General features: G+C 51.8%; 6 protein-coding genes and 3 non-coding genes across 9 annotated transcripts in view; 5 read left to right on the top strand and 4 right to left on the bottom strand.

Annotated features, from left to right (window-relative positions):
- The window catches only part of pbs2 (mitogen-activated protein kinase kinase PBS2), a gene marked incomplete at both ends in the record, with an annotated part of 3,132 nt that extends 503 nt beyond the window's left edge, over nt 1-2,629 (top strand). Inside the window, 2 exons of the mRNA XM_025588153.1 lie at nt 641-2,166; nt 2,234-2,629. Of these exons, the coding sequence (XP_025443054.1) occupies nt 641-2,166; nt 2,234-2,629 (1,922 nt within the window). The remainder of the gene's footprint in view (nt 1-640; nt 2,167-2,233) is intronic.
- Nucleotides 2,630-3,381: 752 nt separating this feature from the next.
- On the top strand, nt 3,382-3,453 carry BO95DRAFT_t126. The gene has a single exon. It is a non-coding gene; the product is annotated as a tRNA-Gln (tRNA).
- Nucleotides 3,454-4,201: 748 nt separating this feature from the next.
- Nucleotides 4,202-4,971, bottom strand: BO95DRAFT_442046 (uncharacterized protein). Its single transcript, XM_025586334.1, has one exon. It carries the CDS (start codon nt 4,769-4,771, stop codon nt 4,598-4,600), a length of 174 nt encoding a protein of 57 aa, XP_025443053.1. The 5' UTR covers nt 4,772-4,971; the 3' UTR covers nt 4,202-4,597.
- On the bottom strand, nt 4,916-6,863 carry BO95DRAFT_361249 (Auxin Efflux Carrier superfamily; the record flags this gene model as incomplete). Its single annotated transcript, XM_025582510.1, has 4 exons — nt 4,916-4,982; nt 5,045-6,267; nt 6,342-6,508; nt 6,575-6,863. The coding sequence occupies 4 exons, from the start codon at nt 6,861-6,863 to the stop codon at nt 4,916-4,918; spliced, it is 1,746 nt and encodes a 581-aa protein (XP_025443052.1).
- A 3,270-nt stretch (nt 6,864-10,133) lies between these two features.
- BO95DRAFT_103085 (uncharacterized protein) lies at nt 10,134-11,113 on the top strand. Its single transcript, XM_025580327.1, has one exon. It carries the CDS (start codon nt 10,522-10,524, stop codon nt 11,029-11,031), a length of 510 nt encoding a protein of 169 aa, XP_025443051.1. The 5' UTR covers nt 10,134-10,521; the 3' UTR covers nt 11,032-11,113.
- Nucleotides 11,047-12,486, bottom strand: BO95DRAFT_442041 (HAD family hydrolase). The gene is made up of 2 exons (XM_025586333.1): nt 12,170-12,486; nt 11,047-12,109 (listed from the first exon to the last, which is right to left on the bottom strand). The coding sequence occupies exon 2, from the start codon at nt 11,984-11,986 to the stop codon at nt 11,195-11,197; it is 792 nt and encodes a 263-aa protein (XP_025443050.1). The 5' UTR covers nt 11,987-12,109; nt 12,170-12,486; the 3' UTR covers nt 11,047-11,194.
- On the bottom strand, nt 12,381-12,452 carry BO95DRAFT_t122. The gene has a single exon. It is a non-coding gene; the product is annotated as a tRNA-Gln (tRNA).
- Nucleotides 12,487-14,094: 1,608 nt separating the features above from the next.
- On the top strand, nt 14,095-14,166 carry BO95DRAFT_t127. The gene has a single exon. It is a non-coding gene; the product is annotated as a tRNA-Gln (tRNA).
- Nucleotides 14,167-14,565: 399 nt separating this feature from the next.
- BO95DRAFT_102973 (uncharacterized protein) lies at nt 14,566-15,389 on the top strand. The gene has a single exon (XM_025580326.1). The coding sequence runs from the start codon at nt 14,762-14,764 to the stop codon at nt 15,218-15,220; it is 459 nt and encodes a 152-aa protein (XP_025443049.1). The 5' UTR covers nt 14,566-14,761; the 3' UTR covers nt 15,221-15,389.
- Nucleotides 15,390-15,438: the final 49 nt, after the last annotated feature.

Raw genomic sequence — 15,438 nt, 5'->3', positions numbered from 1 at the left:
CCCCCCCTCCCTCTTTCCTCTCCACCGTCTGTGCCTTGTCCTTGACTCTCGACTCCAGCGCCCCTCAGTTCACCCCACCACCAGCCAACAATCGTGCTCAACTTCCTCCTTTTCTTTCCAACTTCACCTCTTCCTCTAGTCTCGGTCTCTCTTGGCCCCTTCCCTTTTCTGCACTTTACAATTTCTCTTCTTAAGATTGGGACTTTCTTCTTCCCCCACTACGAGTCGTCTCTATCCGGGGCTCTGCCTGCCGTCTGCTCTTACCGGATTGACACAGACGATTCTCCCTCGGGAATGGCCTGAGGTGTGCCCCGCGTCGACGAAATCCTGCCTTGTTTTCTTGCATTCAGATCCGCTTCGGTAGCTCGCTTCTGCACACCCGCTGCAAGAAAAAAAAATACACTACACTTTTGAAAACGATTGAGACCAATCCAAGTCGCAATTGACTTCGACACCTTATTTCCCAATCGTTCCGACTTTGCCTCCCCCGCCCTCCCGTTCAATCCAAGATACCCCGACTCTCCCGAGTCCGCGATCTCACGGTGTTGGCTACCGGCCTTCAGCTAGCCAATTGCGCGCCTCTGGATCTCACAGCACGCATTCCTCGTACACCGATCATCCCTCATGGACACTGAACGAGAGCCCCTAGCTGAGATCTCGACTGCAAAGCCCGCCATGTCAGACATTGATAATAGGTCCGACACCACGGACGACGATCTCTCTCCGTCTCTGGCCACTACGCAGTCATACGCTTCCGTACCATCCTTGCGACCGACTATGGATAAGCCTACAATCAATCCCTCCTCGACGCACCTGGGTCAGATCAATGCAGCTCGACGAGGAGTCGGCACCGTCCCTCGTCCCCAAGCTTCGATGAGTGGCGCACAGCCGGGAGGATTGAATCAGGACATTCTGGCCAAAATGAAGGCATTCTCCTTATCTCGACAAGGGGCGCCGCCGAGTCTGACACATGCTAATACAACTAACTTCGTGCCTAAAGTCTCTTCACCACCCACCTCTAGCGCTAGCCCCGTTTCATCTCCGCCTTCCGCCGCGAACGGATCCCTTGGTGGTGCTTTCGCGGGCCGCTTGCCTCCTGGGGCGGTCCGGCCGGCCACCAAGAATTGGGTCTCATCTCCCTCTGTCCCTCATGGTTCGCCTACAAACTCGCCGAAACCCGGTGGCCTGGCAGCAAAACGAATGAAGCCCGGCCTCAAGCTCTCTGATGCAACTGGCTCGAAGAGCCCTGCCCCAGACGGACAGTCCAACGGTGAATCTGGAAAGCAGGAGACAGCGTTCAGCAGGTACTCTGAGTTTATCGACACGAAAGCGGGAACGCTCAATTTCAAGAACAAAGCAATCCTTCATGGCGGTGGAATCGAATTTTCCTCGGGCCAAAGTTTCAGCATATCATTAGACGAGGTCGACCGCTTGGATGAACTGGGTAAGGGTAACTATGGTACTGTTTATAAGGTTCGACATAGTCGGCCGCACATGCGCAAGCCCGGCCTGGGGTTGCGAGGAATTGTCAGTCGCCCAACGGAGCAAAACGGGGCAGCGAATTCGCAGGATTCGCTCTCTGGTGTTGTCATGGCGATGAAAGAAATCCGTCTAGAGCTAGACGAAAGCAAATTCGCGCAAATCATTATGGAGTTGGACATTCTGCATCGGTGTGTCTCGCCGTTCATCATTGACTTCTACGGCGCCTTTTTCCAGGAAGGAGCAGTATATATCTGCGTTGAGTACATGGATGGTGGCTCAATCGACAAGATCTATAAGGAGGGTATCCCGGAGAATATCCTTCAGAAGGTCGCATTGTCCACAGTCATGGGTTTGAGAACGCTCAAGGAAGACCACAACATCATTCATCGCGATGTCAAGCCCACGAATATCCTGATCAATTCGCGTGGACAGATCAAGATCTGTGACTTCGGCGTGAGCGGTAACCTTGTCGCCAGTATTGCCAAGACGAATATTGGATGCCAGAGTTATATGGCGCCCGAGCGTATCGCTGGTGGTGGCGTCCAACAGTCTGGTTCTAGTGGGGGTGGAACTTACAGTGTTCAGAGCGATGTGTGGAGCTTGGGTCTATCCATCATTGAATGTGCCATCGGCCGCTACCCTTACCCACCAGAGACCTTCAACAACATCTTCAGTCAACTACACGTGAGTACTCATAACATCCTACCTAGTGTTCTTCGGGGTTTTTGCGGTTCTAACATGTGATCTTCAGGCGATTGTCCATGGAGATGCTCCCACCCTTCCCGAAACCGGATACTCGGAAGAAGCGCACGCCTTTGTCCGCGCCTGCTTGGATAAGAATCCGAATAACCGCCCCTCTTATAACATGCTTCTTCGACACCCCTGGCTATCCTCGCTCATGCAACCCCCGGGCGAATCGGACGGAGCGAATGAAGAGGTCACGCCGATAGTCAATGGTTCTGGATCCGGGGGTTCGCCTTCGACTGAGGACCCAGAAGTGGCAGAATGGGTGAAGGAAAGGCTAGAGCGTCGTGAAAAGGGGCTTCTCCTTGAAGCAGATAAGCCGGCACTTCACGCAGTGGCTCTCGATGCAGTTCCGGGAAGCCCCTTGTTGGATGATCCATCCGCGATGTACAATCAGCGTTGATGGGTTACCGTTTTTCTCCTGTCACCGATCAACTGATACCATCGCTTCTTGGCTGCTCAATCACCTTCGTCAATCTAGACCTGTCACTTGATGGGTCGACACGAACGGGTGACACTGCTGGCGCTGGCGCCGTTCAGCCGGGGCTGTTGCCTCCATCAGAGCATACACTTCCCTTCCTTTTCACCTTTGGGCCATTAGTGTACTCGAAGGCTCTGGCCCCTGTCATCTATTCTCGTGGAAGAGCGGGATATGTGTTACTTTGGATGCTGTTTTATGCTGGCTTTTAGGCATTGATGTATAACGAATGTACAGACGTAATATGTTAGCTAGATTCTCCACGATGTACAAGCACAAGCACGGCCGTGTTGAGATAAATGAAATACTATACGCTGGTGGCTTGCTATAGGAGTTGTTTCTCTCCGCTTTGAATGCTTTCGCGAGGCCGTGTGTCTCGCTGCTCGCTCAAAGTAGCTAGGTACTGGTCCATGCCGTGGGACGGTAACAAATGAGAATAAATTGGCGACTCGCACGACTCTGTTGAGGTGGTTTTGCGTCAGCGTTCCTGTGTAATCCAGCCCACGTGATCCAGAGTCTTCATCTCTTGTTTACACGCGGAGAACCTCGCTAGTTACAACAACCAAAGAACCTCCAGGGATTCAAGAATCTTTACATAGCCCAAAACTGAGATCTTAAATTGCTTACATTTTTCCTTTGGTTTATTATAGAATATTAAAGGGCTTTCCAACAGCCAAGGTTGTGTAGTGTAATGGTTAGCACCCAGGATTCTGATTCCTGTAATCCCGGTTCGATCCCGGGCACGACCTTTTTGGGCTTCTGACCTTTTTGTCTACCGTAGGCTGGATACTTGCCTTTCTTTCTTTCTTTCTTTCTTTCTTTCTTTCTTTATTTATTTATTACTTCGATAAAACCCCCATCTTGATCACGAAGATCATACAATGTCCCATCGCACAACCTCGAAACAAGGCCCCGAAATCCCAACCGTCACCTAAGCGAATCTCTCATAGTAAAGTATCCAACTCCTTCCTCCTCACCGACCCGGAAAACATCACCAGGCAATTTGACAACCAGTAGTCCTTGATTCAAACCCGACCGGAGTAGTTACTTTACAGTACTGGGTACATCGGCACACCCCTCCTAATCAGTTACTCTGTAGTGTGGGAGAGGAGGGGGGGGGCCCACAATCGCCGATCAACCGCGTATATATACTTCATCAATACTGTACCACGTACCGCATACCACACGCCGCATATTGTACCGCGCGATGACGGCACCCACGCACCCAGTTCATTCATGCGTCTACATCACCCACCCAAAATCCCTCATACCAACCTAGCCATGGAGTCAGATCCAAAGAGGAGGGGTCAGCCCAAGCCGAACAAGGCAGGCCGCGCATGACACCTCCTCACAAGCGGCCTGCATCCGGGCACGCGACAGCCCCGGAAAGGGGGATTGGGGAAGGGGTTGAAGCTAATCCCCGGGGAGGGGAAGTACAGTGCATATTGTACAAAGACATAAGACATACTCCGTACACACACCTATAGACTTTCTCTCCTCTGCTTCTTGCTTATCCTCCTCCTGTCGCTCTAGTTGAGTGTGTTCCTCGTGCCCTACGGGAGATGGTTTTTCTCGGATGTTGGTGGGGTTGTTGTGTTTATATCGATGGTCGACTGTCTCGATCTGGATCGAGTATAGAGGGGCTTGCTCACTGTGCCCGCAACAAAGAAACGGAGTCTCCGTACCGACTACTGAAACCACATTATAGAGACCCAGGACTCGAGCTGGATTGTCCCACCCTCCGACACTAACAATACTTTAGATACAGTTTGCACGAGCAGAATCCCATGGTTGAGGTTCGTCTGGTCTGGGAAATTCTGGGGCTTTTTGTTTGCCCCTCTTTCTCGATTCTCGCAAGAAAGCCAGGGTCCGATGACTTGACTTTTGAATAGCTCAATTCCAGATCATATCCGAGTTGGTGGATTCAATCTGGGTATTCTTCCCTTCCACCCCCGAGTAATTGTTGGCTACTACTGACAGAAACAGTGCAAGAACGACGAGACTTGAGGGGAATATTAACACAGAAAAGGGCAAAACGGAACGCAACGCAACATGTTCATGACCCATTTGCTTGAATCAAACCAACGCCGCAGAGCCCCCAGTGGAATAATGATGTAGTTGGACAGCAGATAATGCAATGGCCCCTCCCGAGCGAGAAAACAAGGAGAAAAGAAGATAAGAAAGAGAAGAAGAAATAGGAACATCCAAAGATCAAGCAGAGGCCCACTCGACAACCTCCAAGGCACACATTACAAGGAAAAGAGTGGAGGGTAGGATCCTGCAGGTTCACGGTCAGTCATCAATTCTGGTTGCTTGAAGGCCAAAGACGCTGGTACGTACCACACCACATAACTCTGGAATAACAGTTTCGACATGGCGCTGACATAGACGTTGTTGATCTGACAGATTTGTGCCAGTTGCAGGGCCGATGGGGCGCCCGTGAGCAGGAAGCAGACGATGATGAAGATCGGGTCGTCCAGAATGCTAACCGGCACGTACTTGGCCAGCAGCGCGAGGATGGGTGCCATGATGAGCGTGGGCAGCACCATACGCGCCACCAATGAAGCGATGATCAGCTTCTTCTCCTCCCTCGGATGATCGACGTCTTCGAGAGCCTCCTTGGGCAACGTGTTACGCTCGAGATTCGCACCCAACACCACTAAGATTAATGGTACGGCAACTTGGCCGTTCTGGCTGATAGCTCGCGTCACTGAGTTGCGAACGAAGGTTCCCTCATCGAAGAACAGGCTTTGCAGCGAGGGAACGGACGCCACTACGATCGAGATGAGCATAGCCCACAGGGGTGGGTTCATGAAGTCCCAGAGTCCGTGGGCAAATTTCCGGGCACCGTTGGAACCAACCTTCAGCGTCTTTTGCACACCCACAGGCAGTCGTCGGAAAACTGTGCCGGTGGCCTTGTTCCAGACGCCTGCAATCTTACCACGAACCCGGTTGGCCGACCTCTTGATGCGTGGGATGACTCCGGGCTGGTTTTCTTCGGCCTGAGCTGCCACCTCCACATTCGGGAAACACATGATGTCGCCGGTAGTGCTCTGGCGGGGGAGGAACGGCCCCTGGGGAGGGGGTCCAAGTACGGTCGGGTCGATGGATTCGTGTTCACCGGCGCCATGAGACGGCAGCTTCGTGTAGGGGTAGTCCCGCACGCTCACGGGCGTCTCCTGCCCGGAAGTGAATGCATCGTCGTCGACGCTTCCCGAGGACTCCGTCACATCGTCCGACTCGCGAGTCCTCACTAGAGGTTCATCGGGATCAATCTGTTCAGGGTTGTCTGTGTATCGTTCCTGGCCCTGTCCGATAAGGTTGGCGCCCTGCTCCCGTTCGCCTTCTTCCAAGTACCGTTCTTTGGGAGCAAGCAAGACGTGGTAGCCCCAGCTCCAGCGCACAAGTTGGCCCAACTGCTGGAAAATCAAAAGGTAAAGGATACCACGCGCCGCCACTTCATCATCATTGTCGTTTGGTATACGATCCCAGTGAAGGCCCTGCAGGGTCTGCGAGAGGGACATGACAAGAGAAATAGGAAGCGAGTTAGAGTTTCCGAAGACCTGCAGCAATCGGGATTGTCAACACTGCGCTCAACGGAAAATGAAGCTTCGTCCAGGTCATCTTTGGCACTTACCGCCATAGCCGCAACAAAGTTGGAAGGTCGTTTCTTGAGCCGCAAGCATCGTGAGACGACGAAAGCACACGAGTACGACACGATTGTTTGAACAACGAAAATGGCAGGGATGATGGCGAGGTCGGTCAGCTTTTCTGCTGTGAGCTGAGATCCGAGCTTTGTGAAGACTACAGACAAGCACAGTCAGCAAAAACTCAAGGTGCTTGGACAGTGTGTTATGTTTTTCGACATACTCAGACACGGTGTAAACAGCGTAACATTTAGGTTTGCGACCAATTTCTGAGCATCGGCATCGAACAGACCCTGCTTAGCAGCGAAGTATCCCGGGAGACTGACACAGACTACCTCGAGGACAGCTTCGAAGACGAGCAGCACGAGGTGGAAGAAGGATGGGTGATTTGAATGGGGAGCGCCACTTGGAAAAATGACGGAGCCCAGTCCCGGTTGGGACTGGGTCATGATTTGAGGCGATAGAGGCGAGTGAGCATTCTGAAGGGACCTGGGAGAGGTAAAAATGGCCATCGACGGGCGGGCGGGCGGGCGGATGGGCGATAGGGTGAGACGGGTTTTGACTGTAACGCAGAAAGTGAAGGTATGAAAGGGAGATGGTAGACTTGAGATCGAGAGAGAGGAGAGGGGGGAAGAGTAGGGTGTGTTCCAATGGTAAGTGAGGGCGATGACGCGGACCAGACTGGTCGATGATGAGATTCTTTGAGATAACGGAGAAGGCGGTGGACGAATGAGAGGTCAATTAAGGTTGGAGCTGCTTTGGGTTTAGAGCGTTTTTCTCGCCCTGCAGGCAGTGTTGCTCGATTCAATAGTAGGAGTACTCCGTACAATGTTAAGGTACAGTTAGTCCAGGTACTCAGTACTTCAGTCCTCAACCATTAGTACGGAGTACTTATGTTGATATACAATAGGTTAGTTAGTATATGAGAGTAATCCCATTGCAGCACCTAACTACTCAGCATCCCCCGAATCTTACACAATAGCCGCATAGGTCGAATGAAGAATGAACAAACCCTTGAAGGAACCAGCCGTAGCTGGTTTCGGGTAACGCCAGGGCGTACGGTGGCCTCCGATAGGCGGAGTCAAGGGGGGCGCGGTCCATCGCGCCCAGCCGTGCCAAGGCAGCCTGGTTTCCAGCTCTAGTACGGAGTAGACTGGTGAGCTACTCCGTTTAGTAGACTACCAAGTACCTAGATTCCGACGAATACTGAAGCACTGCACTTGTGTCTGGTCGATAACCTCTGTGACCCATGTTCTATACTCATACAAGCACTAGTACTCCGTACTTGCTCACTTAATTCTCGGATGTTTTCTTTTCTTGACAGCCTCCTACCCATCCCTCCCTCCAACAGGCGATCCAACAGGGTTGCTTGGCAGGGTGATACGGAACCATGGAGGGTGAAGTCATAGCCACCACCCTTGGCGGACAAAGACAGAGGAATAGCCACCAGCAAGGGTGGGTGAAACGTGTCCCTTGGCTACACTGCCAATATTCGGTCTGACTCGCTCACTGAACTCCAGATGTATAGTACATGTTGTACATAGTGCCGTGCCGTGCAGTTGATAGTTACGGAATGCGAGGGAAAAGATTGATAGTATCATGATGATGAAACCCTCCCCCCGCCGTGGTTATGTCATGATCAGCAGCCAATGACAGGCAATTTGACGCACGGCAACATCACCCGATCAGAATCCGACCCTTCCATGTGAAACCCAAAAGGTAATAGTGGGTTGTCTCAAGGCCTCAGAGATTATTGCAGATAGGTACAGAGTAGTAGATAGTTAGATAGATCACTGCATGTTTATCGGCTGTGGTCTTATGCGTATTCCCACCCATCGTTCAATTGCTCCAAGTGACACTCCGTCCCGACGATCGTCCTCGCTAGTTGCTGCATCAGCCGTCGGTCATTTAACGAACCTGCGTAAACTCTACAGTAGTTCAGGATATCCTGTTCTTTATTTCGTACTTTTGACACTGTCTGCTACCGCACCTTCCTTTGCATGGGAGAATGTAGTATGATGTGCAAGAAAAAAAAAAAAGGGAAACAAAACCTTAGAGGAGGGGATGGGAATACTTCCGCAGCAGCTTCCCCAATGTCTCGGTGGACTGCAAACGATACGTAGTCATAGCAGCTGCTGCTATAGGGCGGCCGCCAGACTAACTCCAGCAGCCCTAGCAGGGTCCGTTTGGCACCTCGGGGCAGGGCAGGCCCAGTGTTACCCGCTGGCAATGGACTGGTAGCCTTCCGAATTGGGCTGCTGTGAAGATGCAGGGACGGCCAACTGCCCGGTCTTTTCTGCTCTGTCGCATTGAGAACTGAACTGGTGATCGATCAGAAACCGCCATCGGACATGCCATCCTGAAAGTACCAGGATCACAAGAGATAAATACACTAGAGTATGATCATGGGGGCTGGGTGGCTTGATCCTTAGGCCAACCACAGCCACCAGGCGGGTTGATAGCCAAGACTGGGGAATCTAGTAAGTTAGTGTTGATGACTACTCCTCAAGTAAGGCAAGCCGAGTAGGTTATACTCGTAATTAGGTTTGATGATTGACTGTGATGGCCGAATCTCCTAATCCTGACAGTTGTTTTGGGTATGAGTAGTCTATGGCCGCGTTCCCACTGGAATCCAATTTGTCTCTGACAGAATGGACGGACCACGCGGCCTCCAAGGCACACCCGGTAGTTGGGACGAGGATCTTATAGGGTGCTTGGCACCCACCGATGATGTCGGCCCTCTCCGTTGGATGTCATTCCTCGCCCTGGTATCACGATTCGGAACTAGCCTTTCTATCGTGCCCCTTCTATTGGTCCCCAGTGATTGCAGCAGCGGGGAGCAACGGCATCGGGCTCAGTGCTCTTACCTCGCCAAAGCAGGGAAATTGTCAGTTAGAGGGGGGGAAAAGGAGCAGTACGGTAGTCGTTTCGTAGCGCGACCTCGTCCGTTGGTTCTCCGGGACTAGGCTACACTGATTGGCAATCGAGCGGTTCCATCCATCAGTGACCATCGCCAACAGCGACTTTTTCAGGCTTTGCGCCTCGGCAGCGAGTCCGGTAGGTAGGGCACCACATCCGCCGATCCACCGGACGGCTTTTCACTTTGATGTCCCTGAGGTAGTGACTATCATACTCAGTATCATCGCAAATCACCATCCAGTCTATCTATTTCCGATGTCGACAAAACGGTGATCCATCGGTCGATGAGGGGTGGCAATTTTCAGGCAGAAATGACTTTCTTTTTGGATCGCCCCAAGTGCAGGCAGGACCATAGATACTCATACCTGCGTGCGGCCAGAGTTCGGTGTGGGGGGTGGCGGGGGAGGGGGAGATACGCGGAGAGTTTGGAGCGAGAGGTAAGGTGGAAAGAGCAGCAGCATTTTGAATCGAGTGGGGGTGTACAATGAGCATTGAAAGAAAATTGTTTTTAAAGAAGAGAAGGGGTGGTAAGAGGTGATGATGGATGATGATGATGGTGGTGGTGGTGGTGGTAGTAGTAGTGATGGTGATGGTGTCAGTGACAATGATGAAAGGGACTTGAAGCAAGGCATTTCACTCAATCTAGGCTAGTAGCAGTCGATTAAAGTGAAATGTGCCTGAGGGGCACGTGTAATTGGCGGTCGGACGGGGCGAGGGAAGCCTGAGGCGCTTTTCATCACAAGATGAACAAACAGGGAGGGAATCCAGTTTTGCGTCGATTTACAGTGATGTGAACATGTATGTATATGAGTATGTATCTCTTCCATTATTAGTCGTGATTTTAATGTTATGGTTTTTCTTTTGTCTTTTTTACGTATAATTAATTAGAGTACGTTATGGCTGATCATCAAGTATCAATGCCTATTCATTGATAACTAACAACTAACTTAACTATCGCTACCATCCCATAACTAATAACTAATCCATCCATATTAAGATTCAGCTTCCGTCCTGACCCAACCTCGTCGTTTGCTTCTTGCTGAATTAGTTGTTGTTGCTTGATTGCTTGATCGCTTTTCTGGTTATTTTATTTTGACTTCGTGGGCGGCTGCCTGCTTTGCTTTAAATAATTGCGTGGTTTATTATTATAATTATTGTTGCTATCATATCCGATACCTCCAGTTCCACTACGACAGCGGCGGCGGCGGGCGGACGAGGGGCTAAGGTATTATATTAATGGTTCATTAGCTCATGACCAGTTCCAGTTCTTGCTCCTCTTGCCTGCTCTGGTTCCCCATCTCCGTTCGTCTCCATCCACCATCCACCATCTTCCCTTTCTTTCTAATTCCCTCTTCACTCTTCCTCTTCCTCTTCCTCACCTCTTTCGCTTTCACCCTTCAGACTCGGAATCTCGATCACTTTCGCTCCGCCTCCTCCCCTCCTCTCTTTCCCCCCCCCCCCCCCCCCCCCCCCCCCTCGCCCCCGCACCTCTTCCCTCTGCAATATCAAAAGATGAGTGTTGAGTCTTCTTTTTTTCTCCCTTTCTTTCTACTCCCCTTTTTTTTTTCTCTCGAAGAAAAATCCTCTTGTGTCCTGGAAGTGAGCCATTTTAAGGTTCGAGATGGTGCGAGTCCATCCGTGGACTGCCCGTTGGGTCCTGGTGTCATCATGAATCACACCAGAGGATCAGACAACATAGACATATTTCAGAAGCAGCGCAAACAAGCAGGGCAACAACACCGGCGGGGATATCATCCTTGATTCGGCCTGCTCTATAAGCGTAGTTCCCCATCAATCGACACAACCATATCTATACATACCTATATCAATCAACTCACCGCTCCTCTACTCGGCATAGATCAAACAATCCCCTCCCTTCTCTCTCCTCGAAATCTAGCTCTAAAAGCCCTGATATATACACCTCCTAAGCCCCCGCCACCCTCAACCCCATCACGCCCCTCCCCTGCCCCTCGCCCCCGAGAACCTTCCCCACAAACTCCCCCAATCCATCGATCACCACCTCCGGCCCCGCCGCCTCGCACTCCGCCTGATCCCCCTGCCCAAACCGACACCAACAGACCGGACACCCCAGATTCCTCGCGAACCGGATATCGGTAATCGTATCGCCCACCATCAGCACCCGCCGCATATCGACCCCGCCGTCCCTCTCCAACCACTCCGCCGTCTGGCCCGAGGCCGAGAAATACTCGCGCAGCCGCGGCACCAGCCCCTCCCCGAACCCGGCGGGGTCCGGCTTCCGCTTGCCCCCGGGGAACACCCCGTCGCCGAGGACCAGCGCCTCCGGGATGAACTCCAGGAAGCCGTGGCGGTGCAGCGCGGCCGTGAGGGCGCCCACGGCTTTGTTGCTGATGATGGCCACGGGGAGGCGGTGGGTCTGCGTGAGGGCGCGCACGAGCGCGTAGGCGTCCCGGTAGGGTTGCGTGAGCGGCTGGCCGTGTTGGCGGTAGAGGGCGCGGTAGGTGGCGATCCAGGTGGGCTCGTCAAAGGTGTCCAGGGTGGTTGGGTCCTGGAGAGCGCGGAAGGTGACTTCGGGGCTGTGGCCTTGGGCAATGAGGGCGGTGAGCTGCGTGGTGGGGAGCGGGTGGTCGGGCAGGAAGTGGTGGAAGGTGCGTTGCATCGAGGTGTAGATGGCCTCGTGGGAGTCGAAGATCGTGCCGTCGAAGTCGAGGATTATGAGGTCGTATTTTGAGGGCATTTTAGTGGGGGGAGGGGGGGATGTGTTGTGAGTTGGATAGTTGAGGTCGATATGTTTGTGCTATGAACCTTTTTTGAGATTGTTTTTTCTGGGAAAAGGGAATAAGTGTCTAATGTGATACAGGTGAGTTTGAAAACGTATGAAAGAATATGAGTCAAGGTTAATTTACTTTTTTTTTTTTAGAGTTCTGCTTGTTACAGCCGTTATCCGCATATCTCGGGAAGATCTCCGGATTCGATGAGTAACCCCCCCGCACAATCACGATGCAACTTCGATTCGATTGGCAGGACATGTTCTAGTGCCGGGCCGGGTGTCTGGCAATTGGGCAAAAAAAGATCGACCCAATTGGTTTTGGAGGATGTTCGGTCCCAGGCTGGGTATTCAACGTGCAAAAAGGTCGTGCCCGGGATCGAACCGGGATTACAGGAATCAGAATCCTGGGTGCTAACCATTACACTACACAACCAATTGTTGAGAAATGGCACAATCTTTGTAGTTATACCCTAGTGCAAGGCTTGAAGCTCTGTAATGCAAATTAGCTTCGACGCTCTACCAGGAGTAAATGGCAAAATATTCGAGACAAGCTATGTGTGCCCGGCTGAGCATTAATAGGCCCGGAGAAAAACACCTACATGTGCCAGCTTTCATTTGTGTCAGTCATCCCCCTCAGTGGCTTCTCCATATCGCTCAATCGAAGGATTGCCAGCGCGCGATAGATACTCTCCACTCCAGATCGTGGTAGATTTCTGGGAGGATAACTGGGGGCTTGACATTCAGCTGTGCTATCTGTGGATGATGAGGCCAACGCTTGAGAGCTAGGGCTCGGGCTGCGACCTGTTGGTCGCTCGATGACATGGCATGCTTCCTTGTATACTGGGTAGGCGAGGACCGCGGTATCAATGTGGTAGGCTGACTATCTTGTTCTATCGATATATTATTCTGTGGGTCCCTTGCTTCGCAAGTATGGGTGATGTTGGTTCGAGGGACGTGTCTGAAATGGCTCGGTGTTGATCTTGCCGGGCTGGTTCACTCGACGGCTCGCGGGTATGGTTGAATGGCGAAGTCATGGGGCATACTGCTGGGCTCCCTGGTATATGTAACCTGCCTACTGACGTACGTGTTGGGCTTCCCAGGAGGCCCCCCGTGTGCCATGGGGCGATACGCGCATGATATCGGGTCTCGAACGGTGATGCGGATTTGGTGTCTGTGTGACTTGGTTGTGCATGTTGCCTTCTACTCCCGGTAGAAAGTAGACTGATCACTGATCGACGGTGCTGACTACGGCTGCATGAGATGGGCGACGACTGGTATGATGATCTCTCTCAGGCGATGAGCAACGGATTATTGCATGCCGAATGGTGCCTTCGGAGTGGCGTGGATGACTTTGGGTGTTGTACCACTTAGGTCGAGGGTTCTATCGTGGGTGTTTGTGACCCATAGCTTTGTTCGTGCTGCTTGTACTGGACAGAGTAATGCTTGCGAGGGCTGTGTGTCTCGCGTCGACCGTGCGTTGGTCGCGGTTCCTTGGGGTTTCCGCCTGGTGGCTTGTGCAGCAAGCTGCTCTATACTCGAGGGAATTCGCATGGGCTAGTGTTTCTGGTTCATGTCCCCTGATACCCACAGCAGCCGTGCAGCTCTAGGTTACAGGCCGATAACTCCCAACCCGCCAACTTCTCGTTGTGTTCCATGGTCAAATTAGCGTCAGGGATACGTTACGCTGGCTATGCTGTTCTGGTCTGAAACACGTTTCCTGCACTCGGTGACACTGGGTCTAGCTAGGTGGTAGGTTCCCGTCCGGATTCCATCCGGGTGGCAGCCATGGATGTACTGTGCAGCAGGGTAGTATCATATTCACCGATGACATCGCTGCCGAGTATCACCGCTGGATATGTATCCCTATTCGGCCTGCGACAGCAAAACCGGCAAGCGATGAGGAATGCTGCATTCCCGCCAAGATAGGAAGAATGCTGACATCCGTCAGTCATCGGGTATGAAGTGGAAAATGAGGTCATAGATTCGTTGTTCAGAAGTCATCTCGTGGCTTTTGTGTACTTTGAGCTCATTCATTAAGATCATATAACCATGATTGCAAGCCACAACAACTACTAGGTTGTGTAGTGTAATGGTTAGCACCCAGGATTCTGATTCCTGTAATCCCGGTTCGATCCCGGGCACGACCTTTTTGCATGTCGAATTCTTTTTTTTTCTTTGCAGTTTCTGGGATCGGCTTGCGTAACACTGCACTCACGCTGTTCCAGCCGAAACCCGTGACAATAGCATTATCTCAAACCGTCTTCCTGTACCACCACCTCCAGCATGGATACCTTATGCCGACTGCGACATCACCACAATGCAATGTTTGCCCCGTGGTATCACCATACTAGCATCAACAACATCACCTTGCCCACCGACTGCATCCCATGATCCCGACTGCCATCAAAATGAAAACGTCAACTAGAGAGCACAAACATAGTCGCATATCGCCATCAGCGCAGCCCGCAGCCCGCGGCTTCCGGTCTCCGTAGAAGTTAGTAACTTATACACGCACCCAGGGCTAAGTATAGCCCGCGTGGCAATGAGTCTGGCACACAGCCACTTAACTCAGACAACACCTCCCCAAAGTCTCGGACTTGTAATCTGTGTTCGCTGCAAATAGACAATCTAAAATCATAGTGACATAGTCTAGCAATCTATGTATACGAAGTCAACAAACCACCTCGACGATTCCGAGCGGTCGATACCTTATCCCGGCTATTTTTGGACGGTGTCTTATCCATGGTGGAGACAGAAACGACTAAGGCAGCAGCGGCAAGCCGAGGCGGGTTAGTCTGGTCTGTCTGCAGGCGGGTGTACTGTACACTATACGGAGTAGACAAACCGCGGGTTCGTGGACGCTTGCTTGCTACGTATCAGTTAACCACTACGTACGTGCGGAATTGTTTTACTCGTAGCTTAGTTCCGAGGGAGCCATCAACAAAAGACCGCATTACCGGTGTCCACGACCGGACTACGGGGTTGGTCATGGGACTTAATCAACGGGCGTTGTTGGGTACCAAGAACTTGATGGTTCTACAACGTTCTCTACCGGTTCCTTGGCTAGTGTACCCGACACGGCCTCGGCCGGTTGAGTCTCGGTTGGGTAATAGTTTATTTGTTTTCTGTTGCGTCCCAAGGTTGCGGGGGGGGGGCTCAACATGTTCATTTCTTGGGTGTGAAACTGTAACCAGGAGATAATGTTGATGTCATTAAATTGCTGGGCAACGTTGAATATTTCAATCATATATAAGCCAAGACATGACTGATGTGAGACATATGAAATGTTGGGGATAGAGTCGCATGGTGAGCGAGTCGGGTATCAATAGACAAAGAATGAAAAAGAAAACAATCAAGCAATAGTGGCGTCGACAGTAGACGTATATCGAGACGTCACTTTGCAGTAGTAAGTGTGTAGT

Source organism: Aspergillus brunneoviolaceus (genome assembly GCF_003184695.1).
Source record: "Aspergillus brunneoviolaceus CBS 621.78 unplaced genomic scaffold BO95scaffold_27, whole genome shotgun sequence".
Taxonomy (NCBI): domain Eukaryota; kingdom Fungi; phylum Ascomycota; class Eurotiomycetes; order Eurotiales; family Aspergillaceae; genus Aspergillus; species Aspergillus brunneoviolaceus.
This window is presented reverse-complemented; position numbering and strand designations above follow the sequence as displayed.